The sequence below is a fragment of the Pteropus vampyrus genome, unplaced genomic scaffold, assembly GCF_000151845.1.
Source record: "Pteropus vampyrus isolate Shadow unplaced genomic scaffold, Pvam_2.0 Scaffold260, whole genome shotgun sequence".
NCBI classification, from domain to species: domain Eukaryota; kingdom Metazoa; phylum Chordata; class Mammalia; order Chiroptera; family Pteropodidae; genus Pteropus; species Pteropus vampyrus.
The window spans coordinates 1,575,643-1,587,422 of record NW_011889041.1 but is presented as its reverse complement, the minus strand read 5'-3'; the positions used below and the strand labels follow the sequence as shown (position 1 = coordinate 1,587,422).

The following is an 11,780-nucleotide window of genomic DNA, read 5'->3' as shown; positions in this document are numbered from 1 at the left end:
GACAGGCCCTTGAGGAGGTGATTAGATTCCTTGTAAGAGACTCTGGAGTGCTCCCTCTTCATTTCTGCCACATGAAGACAGAGTAAAGACAGCTGTCTATGAACTAGAAAGCAAACTCTCAGCAATGAACCAGCCAGGACCCTGATCTTGGACTGCCCAGCCTCCAGAATTTTGAGACATACATTTCTGTTGTTTATAAGTTACCCCATCTATGGTGTTCTGTTACAGCAGCCCCAACAGACAACAATAACAACAACAAAAAACCTGCTAAAGCCCACACATGGATGCATCCTTGGCTCTCCTTCTTCTTACAACCAATACCAACTTAATCAGCAAACCATCTTCTATCTTCAAAATAATCATCTCACCTCGATTACTGCAAAAGCATTACAAGTGGTCTCTCTGCTTCCATTTTTGATACCCACTGTCCAAGGCAATGGCCTTACTAATACTTTTAAATACAAATCCAATCACATCATTCCTCTGGTTTGGGAGCCTCCACAACGTCTCATTTTCCTTAGAGAAAAATCCAAAGTCTTGACTATGGCTCTTCAGGCCCTTCATGATATTGCACCTTATCACTTTTCTGAGCTATCCCACTACTCCTTCACTCCTGCTCCAGCCACACTGAATTCCTTGCTATTCCTTGAATACCTGGGCATTTTGTACTTCTCTCTACTGGATTGCTGTCCCCTCAAAAACCTGTGACTCACTTCCTTCAGATCTCTGCTCTCCAAGAAGCCTATATAACATGAAAAAGAATTTTTTTTCAGAACAACAATAAAACTCCTCTCCACTCTCTGTCATCCTTAATCTTTACTTAATTCTAGCGCTCATCACCACCTGGCATGTTATCTCTGTGTCTATTTATCTATTATTCTTCTCTCCCCATGTGACAGAGTTCCTTGAGGGTATGGATTCTCTTGGGTTTACTTGTGTATCCTTGCCCTTAGAACAGAACCCAGCACATAGAACATGCTCAGCAAATACTTATGGAATGAACGAATGAATATGATGCATCCAGTCAGAGTCCACAGAAGTTAGTCTGTGAACTGTTCAAGGGAAGCCCTTCAAAAACACTTGGAATGGGAGCTGCATGTGGTGAGGAAGCTTTAACAAAAGGAAGGTAGGCCAAACACCTGGACCACTGATTTTCTAAAGAACAGAATGTACTGTAGTCTAAAGGATTACACATGTTTCTATTTTAAAGATTTTCCTGGACAGGGTGAGGTAGAGTAGATATTTTCCACTGGTATCACTGGCTATATCAAGAAAATAAATAAAAAGTCTCGAACCTGAGGGTACAGATGCCTGCTAGTATGCTGGAACTGTGGGGGATTCCCTAAATTGAAAGAGAAAGGGCTATGATAATTGTTATGAACATCAACTTAGCAGAAGCCCCATGGAATTATGTGATAATTAATAAGCTGAGCTTTATTTTACTCATTCATTTGCTGAGCCCTGTCATGCAGCAGTAAACAAAAGGACCTATAGTCAAGGAGCCTACAGATAACAGCTAAAAAACAAAAACAAAACAAAAAACAAAACCTACAATATATAGTGATAAGTATTATGGAAAAAAGATATTAAGGAAGAAGAAAATTTTGAGGGACAGGAGATATGTTCAATGTTGCATAAGAAGGTGTGCTTTGTAAAAAGAACAGAGGAGATGGCTGATAGGGATGAGTACAGATCTATACAGATATCCTAGGAAAGAGCTTTCTAACAGCCAGTGCAATGTTTTCTGACTGACTGAGGGAAATGTGCCCTGTATGTTAACTGTTCTAGGAAGGGCCCGAAGGCCAGTGCTAAATGGACAAAAGCAAGCAATGAGTAAAATAAAAAGATAAGGAATCAGAGATATAGAAAGGGCCAAATAAACACTTGTTCCCAGGCAGATAGAAAGCCAATGGAGGGCTCTGGAGCAGAGTGTGATTGATTTGAGGTGTATTTTACTGGGCTCACTCTGGCTGCTGTATTGAGAATAGACAAAAGGGGGCCAGAGTGAAAACAAGGGGACTAGAAGTTAGGAGGTGATAGCACTAATCCAGATAAGAGATGATGGCAACTTGGATTAGGAGGGGAGAGAAGGCAAGAGGAGACCCCAAGGGTATACTTAACTTTTCACCCTGACAAAGTCAGTCTCCTGACTCCTGGGCTGGACAAGATTGATGAGAACTTTATATCCAGATTCTCCTGGAAGTCTGACAATGTAAAATGCAAAGAGAGTCAGAATACTTATGAGAGGGAAATAGTTCCAAATCTAAGAAAAAGTAAGTAAATTGTTAAATGTATGCAAAATCTGCTTCTCCATTAAAATCTTTCCTACATTCCCCCAGAATACTACTAAATACTATTTCCCTACAAGAAGCTTTCTCACACTCTATAAAGTTAAATTCAATCACTCTAATGATACCAATATTTTGTTCTCTCATTTTGTTCTCAAGCCCGCCAAAACTAAGACCTCACCTGCAGATACGAATTTATACTAAATAGGCTTATACAAAGATTTATTTTCTTTAGTTACTAAGCTTTAAAATATATGGCCATGTTTAACCTACTTCCTACTTTAGGTTATGAGCTCCTGAGCCAGAGCACTTACTCCTTCTGTCTTGCTGCCTGTGACAGCCAACCTCAGGCCAGCCCACAGCTGAAAAAAAAAAATTTAAAAAAAATTAAAAATAAAAAACAAAAAACAAAAAAACAACTACCATTTCAGGTTGCCTGGCAGCACCTCCATGCTTCTAGACAGTACTTGCCATCAGCAACCCCAGCTCTGCCTTTGTTATTTCTAAGTTGCTTATCTCTTACTGACTCCTCACCTGGCTCTGCTTTCTAACACACTGACCTCTTCCAGCCCCAACTCTAATAAAAACTTACGTGTTTTTTGTTTTGTTTTGTTTTTTCCTTAGAGTTCTGATCTACCTGCTGATAAGGTTGCTACAGACTTTACTATATTTTCCTTTCTAGGCGGCCAATTTCATTTCTCAGACGTGCTATCTTGAACCCCAGAGGTGTCTCTAATGCTGGGAATGTGAGCAGGCTGGTGAGAAGTGGTCCGAGGCTGCTGAATTTCCGATCCCTCTTAAATAACATCTTGTGTATTCATTCACTCCATGTAAGCCAAAATCTAGCCCCGTTTAAATGTTCTCTGTATACCGGGGAGTACAAGGTTACTCAATAAATTGTGTTGCCTATATAGAGTACAACTGGTACCCATACTGTACTTAAAAGTGCTTCATATACTTGAGGACTACGCCTAATTCATTTCACAATCTTCGATTCTCAAGCTGAACAAGTGAGCAACAGGATACTTACATGAAGTATCCTGTTGGTGTCACAGTCTAAAATACTACTCCTGCCTTACCCAGGATTCCGCTGGAACCTATCTAGAGAACACAGTCCTGCTTCAGGTTCAATTTAAAGAGACAAAGAACTTAGAAAAGGCCTATAGAGCGATTAAAGTAGCAGCTTATAGCAAGGGTGAGAGAAGGTAACAAGTACTAGAAATATTTAGCCTTGAGTATAGAGAACTAATGGACAATTTATAACTTAATATATAAAGAATTACGCTACAAAAATTTGTGTTTCTATTGATTTTTATTTAACACAGGAATTAACTGAAATGGCAGGTTGAGTATGAGGATGAAATTTTTTTAAAATGAGGGCTATTAAATGCTTTGAAGGGTTATTGTTAGATGAATGCAAAATCACCATCTTAAAAGAAAGGTGGCCATATATCCCTTTTTCTTTGAGGTGGTCCTGGGCTACACCTGTCATCCTAGAATAATTAATACAATCCTCCTTTATTCTTAAAATGGCCATGTTTGGACCATAAATTATATGATAATCTTACTTAAATTTCTTATATAAATGTACTTTTAAGAAATAGACTTAATTACAGTATACATCCCTTCTACCCCTACCAAATTGCAGAGCTTCCGCAGTGACAAAACAAATTTCCCATTTTTGCCCCTGCACATAACTTTCACAGTCCCTGTGTGTGACAATGATGATCAAGAGCAATCACAAATGCAAAGCCATTCCTCTCAGAATCTTTTCATCTCAATACATGGACCAACCTAGAGACTGAGCCTCTTCCGGTCTGTTTCTACAGAACATTTCTCTGGAAATGAGAGTAAGCTCCAGGCAATGTGAAAAGGAGCTTTTTTTTTAACCCTGCTTTCCCCAAGCTGCTTCTTGAATCTTTTTAAAAAAACATTCTATCCCTCAATGGGTCCACCATCTTCTAAAGAATCCAAACTGCTGCTCCTTCTCAAAGCTCATCAACACTTGCCTGACTTTGTCCATAATCTGTCAGGACTATGACCTTGGTTATCTAAGTGCTATCTTCACCCAGAGGTAGCACAGAACAGATTTGGGGCAGGTAGGCATTCTCATACCTTTCACCTCATACCTTTCATCGGTGGAACCTACACAATGGCACATTTTAGCAATCTGGAATTCCTTAGCTTTTGACTTCTTAGAGCCACCTGATGACATGATCATCCTGAGGGAATGCCGGTCTAAAGGGCCAGACGTGCACCAGGGCTGGTCAGGAGGAGAGGCCAAAGAGATATTTAAATAGAATAAATGAGATTTTTTGTTCCAAAGTATTATTGTAGAGCAAATATTACACACACAGCCCTCTATTTAATTTGCTCAGAGTGTTCTTGAATATGCCTAATTAATTTTACATTTTCTTATAATCCAGAAAGAGAGCCTGCCTAGATGTGTGGCGGGAAAGGTTAAGTCTACATGGTATGAACTGCAGTGCACACATCTCTGCCACCCCCACATCTGAGTCTAATAATTCTGGTGCGTTCCAGACAATAGAAGGAAGCAAAAATGTGTAATTTCTGGAGAGATGTGGTTAGAAGAACATGTGTCTGTCTTCTGGTCTCTTTCCCAACCTCCAGCTAAATGACCTAGAGGGCAGGGTCACAAGAAGAGTCTGGGTCTCTGAATAACCAAATAATTCACTAGACTTGAGCAAGAAATCACCTGTGATTATTTCAGGCCACAAAAAATATGGAGTTGTGTTACAGTATTTAGGCATATTGGCTAATAAAATCCAATTCCTAGATTTTGAGGCCTGAATAAAGATTCAGCCTTGTGTTTGCAGAATCTCCATCCGTTAAGATGAAAAGACTTTTAAGTGACTGCTGGGAAGGATGACTGGGGTGCTAAAGCATGTCATGAGCTTCCATAATGCTGCCTTATCTTTCTAATTTCTCACTTTTCCAGATGCTCAAATATCTGGCATCAAGAAGGAAAATTTGTATTCAGAAGACACTTGATTTTGTTTTTAAGGGTAAACGTGAGCGTTTTGGGGAAAAATAAACTAGTTTTCATCCCATATCATCTAAATCAAACAGTTTTATTCATTCATTCATTCATAATTGGGAGTGGGGAAGTGTCAGTAGGCAAGAGAAAAGGGCAGAAAGGTATGATTATGTAAAGCAATTTAAAGCAACACTGTCTTTATTCATTATGAATAAGTTAGTATCAAACTATTAAAGTAGAACTACTCACTTGATCAAAAGCTTGGATTTCTATGTCCGAAGCCCAGAGTTCCCTTAAGACTTTAAAGTAGGGCCAATATAAACTGGCTATGACCATAAAGGTGTAATAGCAGGATGTCTTTCCACTCTAAGAAATTATTTCCAGTGGCTCAAGTAACTAGACATCATCACTGTCCTTTAGTGTTCCAAAAAAAAAGTCCCAGTATGTTATGTATTATGTGAATCTCATGTACTATTTCATGTGATACCAATAAGCTGTTCTGTCCAAATTCTAATTCCAACTTTTTATAAGTTCAGCTGTGATCTACGGTTCATTCTGCTAAGTCTTTTCCATAATCCCTCCATCCCATATTATATATACACCTTCAGTGCTTCCTTCCCTCCCTTACATCCTAACACCTTCATTTAATCGCCTCTTAATCATTTGCCTGAAAAGTACACCCTCCAGTCACTTATTGTTTCCTTCCAGATGCTGCTGTGGAATGACTCCCCGTGGACTTCACCTAACATTCCATCCATGTTCATCTGGCTGTGCAGACGATGAGTCCGGCACTCCAAAGCTTTTAAGCTCCTTCTTTCCAAGAAAACTCATAGCTAACACCATTATTTCCTCACAAAAACAGCTAACATCTGGAGACTGAAACATCAAAACAAAGAAAAAAATGTTTAACACAGTTCTGCTAAAGTTGGATGCAACCTTTATCAGCCATGTTAGGCAGTAAATCAATGTTCTTCTTTACATTTTCTATTAAAAAACAAATCATAGTGGCTGGTTTTCAATTACCCTCAGGAATAGTTAATGAACAGGTTATATGCAATGACTAATTAGTCTGTATGCCTTCCAGCTAAGTAAACTAAGCTTCTATTTGGATATTTAATCTCTAGCAAAATTCAGCAAGTTGGTCAATAAAGTTTAATTTTGTTCTCTGTATAAATAGTTCATTTCAGCAGCATTAATTAATTTATTCAAGAAACTAAAATATCCCAATGAGCTGCTTATTCTAAACTGATAGTATGCAATGGTTATGAAAATTCTTCATTTAAACTCCTATTAATAACTTTGAATATAATTAAACTATATTATCTTATAAAATTCATTTTTTAAAACATCGATTTTATTTGTTCTACAATCTTTGTTAACGTAGTGTTTTGTTTTTTGTGGGTTTTTGTTTTGTTTTGTTTTGTTTTGTTTTAGATATAAAGAAATATCCCTACAATATAAAACAGACAAAACCCAAACTCTTAATTCCAAGTTCTTTCCTTTGTAGCCCACAATGGCTTTTAGTCGTGGACTATTCTTAAAGATCAGTATTTCTCAAACTTTAATGTGCATACAAATCTCCTGTAGAGCCTGACAAAACAGTTTACTGGGACCACATGCAGAGACTGATTCTTTAGGTCAGCTCGGGTCCATTAATTTGCATTTCTAACCAGCTCATAGATGGTAATGCTGCTGATCCAAGTACTACAATAAGAGAACCACAGGTCTAGCTTAAACTAACTTTAAAAATAACTATATGATTATGTTTTAATAACAGCCGATCACCAACTAAAAATCAATAAAATCCTTCTATCACTATAATGTAAAAATTAAAAAAATTAAAATTCTAATTTCTATGGTAATATCCATTCTAATTCTATAGCTTTATAACTCCTTCCTTTTAAATACCAAGATTTTATGTCTAAGTATAAATAATTACTTCACTTGGACCATTTCATTTTTGTCTTCTCAGCATCTACTAAATAATGGATGAAATCTTAAACAACACTAGAAACAAATAATTCTATAAAATATCTTTACAAATTTCACAAATTATTTAAACATTTTTCTATCCCTTTTTAAATTTCCAGTGGTGTCTTAGAAACACCAATATCAGGAAAATCTACATATATTAGTGTGCACTAAAAAAATCACATGAACATAGTCACTAATTTAACGCTGAATAGTTTGAGAGAATGGAATATGTTTTTTTCAGGAAAGGCCTCAAGATCTGCTTCTCTACCACCAGGATGCTTTCCCTCTGGGGATCTCCTTTCAGTCTTTGAGGAGGGAAAGAGTTGGACATCAATGCCTGACCATATGCAGCTTTGGTCTAGTGATAATAAGAGTAGATCCTACTGTACAGAATCACAAAATAACAAACCTTAATAACTTAGATAATCATTTGAAAGCTTGAGATAATATAGTGGTGTCAAGGACACTAAAAATAACAGCCAAACACACTAAGCAATAACTGCAAGGCAGGTGGGTTCAATAACTGCTGTGGATTCAATAACTGCTGATTAGCAGGCATTGTGGAAGGCTATCTTCATCGATACCTTCTCCCACATGCCCACTTTTCAGTGGTGCTTATTATGTCCGTCTCACACACAATGTCCTCAGTTGCTCCAGATCCTAACTTGTCTTTGGCCATCTCATCATTTCTCTGAGTATTCCAACTCCCAAAAATGTGCTTTGATATACCATTATTTACCCAATGGTATTAAATATGTACTTACATATATTCATAGACATAAACCTACATATCTGAAGACTTACATTCATACACTCACAGACACATTTGGATATGGATATTGTTATTTTCAGTGGGTATGTGTATATGCATACACATGTTGATATATAAATATATTTATAAGAACAAGTTCACGAGCTATAAATGTTTGTCCTCATGAAAATAAGAGTAACTAAAATTTATCAACACGTGTAAAGTATTCCAATTTTTAGTTGATAATAACAAATGAATAAAAGAATGTTCTAAGAAAGTACTGATGTGTGCTGATGGAATGTTGAAGCTAAAATGTAAAAAATAAAACACACAGCCTAAAGACTAAATATGCTCTGCCACAACAGCGATACAAATAGCAAAACTGTATAAGAATATGCTCAGTTTTTCTGGTTTTCAATTCTTGTGATTTCTGTGGTATATGAGAATTATATATTTTACTAGTGATTAGGCACAAATGTAATTTTTTGTACTTACTTTTCCTTCCTGGAAATTAATGAGACCATTTTATAGCATGTCTCAGACCATTTTAAATATTTTAAACTTTCTAGAGTTTTCAGCATTTACTCTATACTGTCCTACAGTTAACAGAAAATGTCTCCAATTACAGTATGAATCTAAAAACAGAAAGAAGTTACTATATGTAGTTTGAGTAATTAAATAATCTGATACCTGCGGCTTCATCAAAACTAGGTAAATAGGAGCTCATACAAAATTAATGACAAGGATCGTATTTTTGTCAACAGTCTGAGAAGGAGTTGGTGGTCTTCTCTGAATCTTGCTTTTAATAAAAGGAAGTGATGGCAGTGTCAAATATCATGGGGCTTGTGGACTCATCAGTGATGGGCGGTACATCATCAAAGCCTGATGCTCCCCCTGAACAAAGTCTGCTGCTGTGGAGAGGAGAAATGAGAGGCTACTAACACAGGCCATAGAGAACTCCTGGCCACCACAGCATTCCACACTTATAGCACAGTTTTGAGAAATGCTAAGCAGAAGTGGAAGAACAGCAAAGCTGCATGAAACTACATCTGCGGTAGCATAAATTCAACTGAAATGTTCAGTCATAATGTGACTGGCTGTGGTTCCTGAGCTTCTTTTTTCTAAAATGGAAGTATATTGAAGTTCTTCTCTTAGGGGTACATTGTGGATGTTAGAACTGCTTTGCCAATATTTTTTCTTTTCATCCATTGTCTTGCTTATTCTATGATCAACTGTATATGATTGGTTTCATTATCTTTACTTTTGTGCTTTTAGTGACAAATAACAGAAAATTATTGTTTTCTATGCTTTGAATAATCTATGTCTTATTAATAAAGATTTTTATTAAGATCTCAATAATATTTTAGCACATTTTGGGTCACTATTTGTTTTTTTAATTCCATTTATTATATTAATTATATCATGTTGTTTTACTCTACACACTAAGGTTTTGGATGGCTACTTAGAAAAGACAATAAAGATGCAATAGTTGAAGTAAAGTAAACTGATTTTTCCAAGGAAAGTAATCTAGAAACTTTCAATATGTATATGAAGTCTACATACACTATATTTGATATGTATACACCAACACATTTTATATAAATTTGACCTTTTTTATATGACTAAATCATATCAAAACTTGCCGAGATTGAGCTCTGAAAAACTAAGGAAAGATACATGTCTCAGAAATCCTATTAAACCATTTACCTGAATGCAGGAAAATAAAAAAGGCTGATGGAACAAAAGAATGAGAGAAGAAGGTTATGAAAGGTGATAAAATACTATAGAATCATTTTAAAGAGTCTGAATAGCCTGTCTCTGAAGTTAAGAGTGATTCACTCAGATTCATCCACCTCAGATTTTAAATGTTGGGTTTCAAAATGAACTAATGATGGAAGTTGAGCTGTATCATTTAAGCCATTTGTAACCAACTGCAGTTTTCTTTCTTAAAGCAATAGATTTTTGAACTTTACTAACATGTTAAATTTAAAAAGTTATGTTAAGTGAGTACAAAATAATTTTCTTATAATTGAAGTTCCTACTGGTCAACAGACTGACATGATGTAGGGAAAGAAATACAGGCTTTGGATCTGACGTAGATTCAACTTCAGTGCCTCTACCAGGTATGAACCTAAAGAGAGTTTTATTAACTCTTTGAGCCCCCCTTTCCTCACATTATAAGTGAAAATAACAAGATCTTCTTTGCAGAACTATAAGAGTTCAGAAGTTATGTAAAGCATTTAGCAGAATCACTGGAATAAGTTTGCTATCTGATAGAGTGGTTGATATCATTACTATATAATTTCCCGAAGTCTTTTTTTATTCCTTATGCTATATTTTACATCCCCATCATGATTTTAAGCCCTAACTCTTGTTAATAATAGTATATTAATAATGTAGCATTTTGCATCTCATATACTCTTTCATTTCTCATGCAATAAGTCATTTGTAAATCTAGAGCAGATATGCTAAAATAATACTAAAGCCCCTAAATAATACTTTTTGATAAGACAAGTGATTGACATTCTATTTAACAAGTTATCACTATCTTTCCCATCAAAAAGTCAACATCTGTATACATTCTCCAAAGAGCAAAGAGATTTAAGAGATTTGGCTCTCTAGAGATGAGTATTTATGCAGGCTTGTGTTCCAACTCTTTTAGCTCAAGTTTTCCTTTCAATATTTTCTAGAGCATATATTCAGCAGAATTATATTAAATTAAATATTAAAATCTTGTCATCAGGGAATGGGGACTAAGTGATAGCAGACATTCACGAGTGAAACTCTGAATAACTACATCTGTTTCTCCACTGGTCTTGCAAAATGTCTTTTAAGCACAGCCCTAAAACCTAGGTAAACATAGCTTCAAATTGCCCTCAGCTTTTATGTTTGACCAGGTCCACAGCTTTCTGTAAAATGCGAGGTTTGAACTGTGCCACAGCATTTAAAAAATCAGAGAATTCTCAGCCCTTAAATCAAAATTCTCAAAAACCAGAAACTGACTCTAACTAAAATAAGATTCATATTTTGACTTCAACATTAACCTATGATCAGCTTCTATTTCACAGTGAAATAAATACAGATTGGGGAAAGAATTTAAAAAGTGAATGCCAGACTCTGTACACCCAGTGGGTTACAGATGTATGAAAGTGGTGGCAGAGAGCCACTCCACTTCCTTCAAGATCCAAAAACATTTGGAAGGAAATCCCAGAAGGAAAGACGTCTGACAGACATGTTCTCTTTGGGGTTTCCTGACTCCTTGTTTGCCAAGCTTCCTAGACCCCATCGCTTGTTAATAAAGCTCACCAAAAAGACTTTATGAAATGCTGATTTCACAGAGTGAAACTTATATTGAAGGCATTTTTATGCAGTTGATGTTTCCTGCCATCTGCATTTCCCTACTTTATAAATCCAAGGAAATGTGACTTGGAAAGTTACAAGCATAAGGTGACATTTGATGCGCTTACTATCAGTGGGATATTCAGCCCAAACACTGAATCCAAAACCAGACCATAGCTTAGACATTGCAACAGAGAAGCTGTTTCACCCTAAGAGTATCATTATACCCCCTCCATGTTTCTACTACTTCTGTAAAATGGAGTCACGAGAAGATGTATATTGTACACTGTGTGAATTAACTCAATAAAAACACATTTTTGGAAAGTGAATGAAAAGCTAGATCTATTTCTCTGAACTCTACAACGATAGCTAAGAAAAAAAGTGGGGGGAATAAAAACGGTTCTCAAACTTCAAAATTAGCACCAGGATT

The 11,780-nt window shown here is 36.3% G+C and overlaps 1 protein-coding gene across 4 annotated transcripts in view; it reads right to left on the bottom strand.

The window, feature by feature from the left end:
* Window positions 1–11,780, bottom strand: part of HMGCLL1 (3-hydroxymethyl-3-methylglutaryl-CoA lyase like 1) — a 167,379-nt gene that overhangs the window by 142,820 nt on the left and 12,779 nt on the right. The window contains exons 3-5 of one of the 4 annotated variants that reach the window (XM_011375016.1): window positions 6,029–6,054; window positions 5,569–5,585; window positions 281–291 (exon numbers count right to left, since the gene is read on the bottom strand). The exons of the other annotated variants lie outside the window; for them this stretch is intronic. Of the exons in view, the coding sequence (XP_011373318.1) occupies window positions 281–291; window positions 5,569–5,585; window positions 6,029–6,054 (54 nt within the window). The remainder of the gene's footprint in view (window positions 1–280; window positions 292–5,568; window positions 5,586–6,028; window positions 6,055–11,780) is intronic. 4 annotated transcript variants of the gene reach the window in all.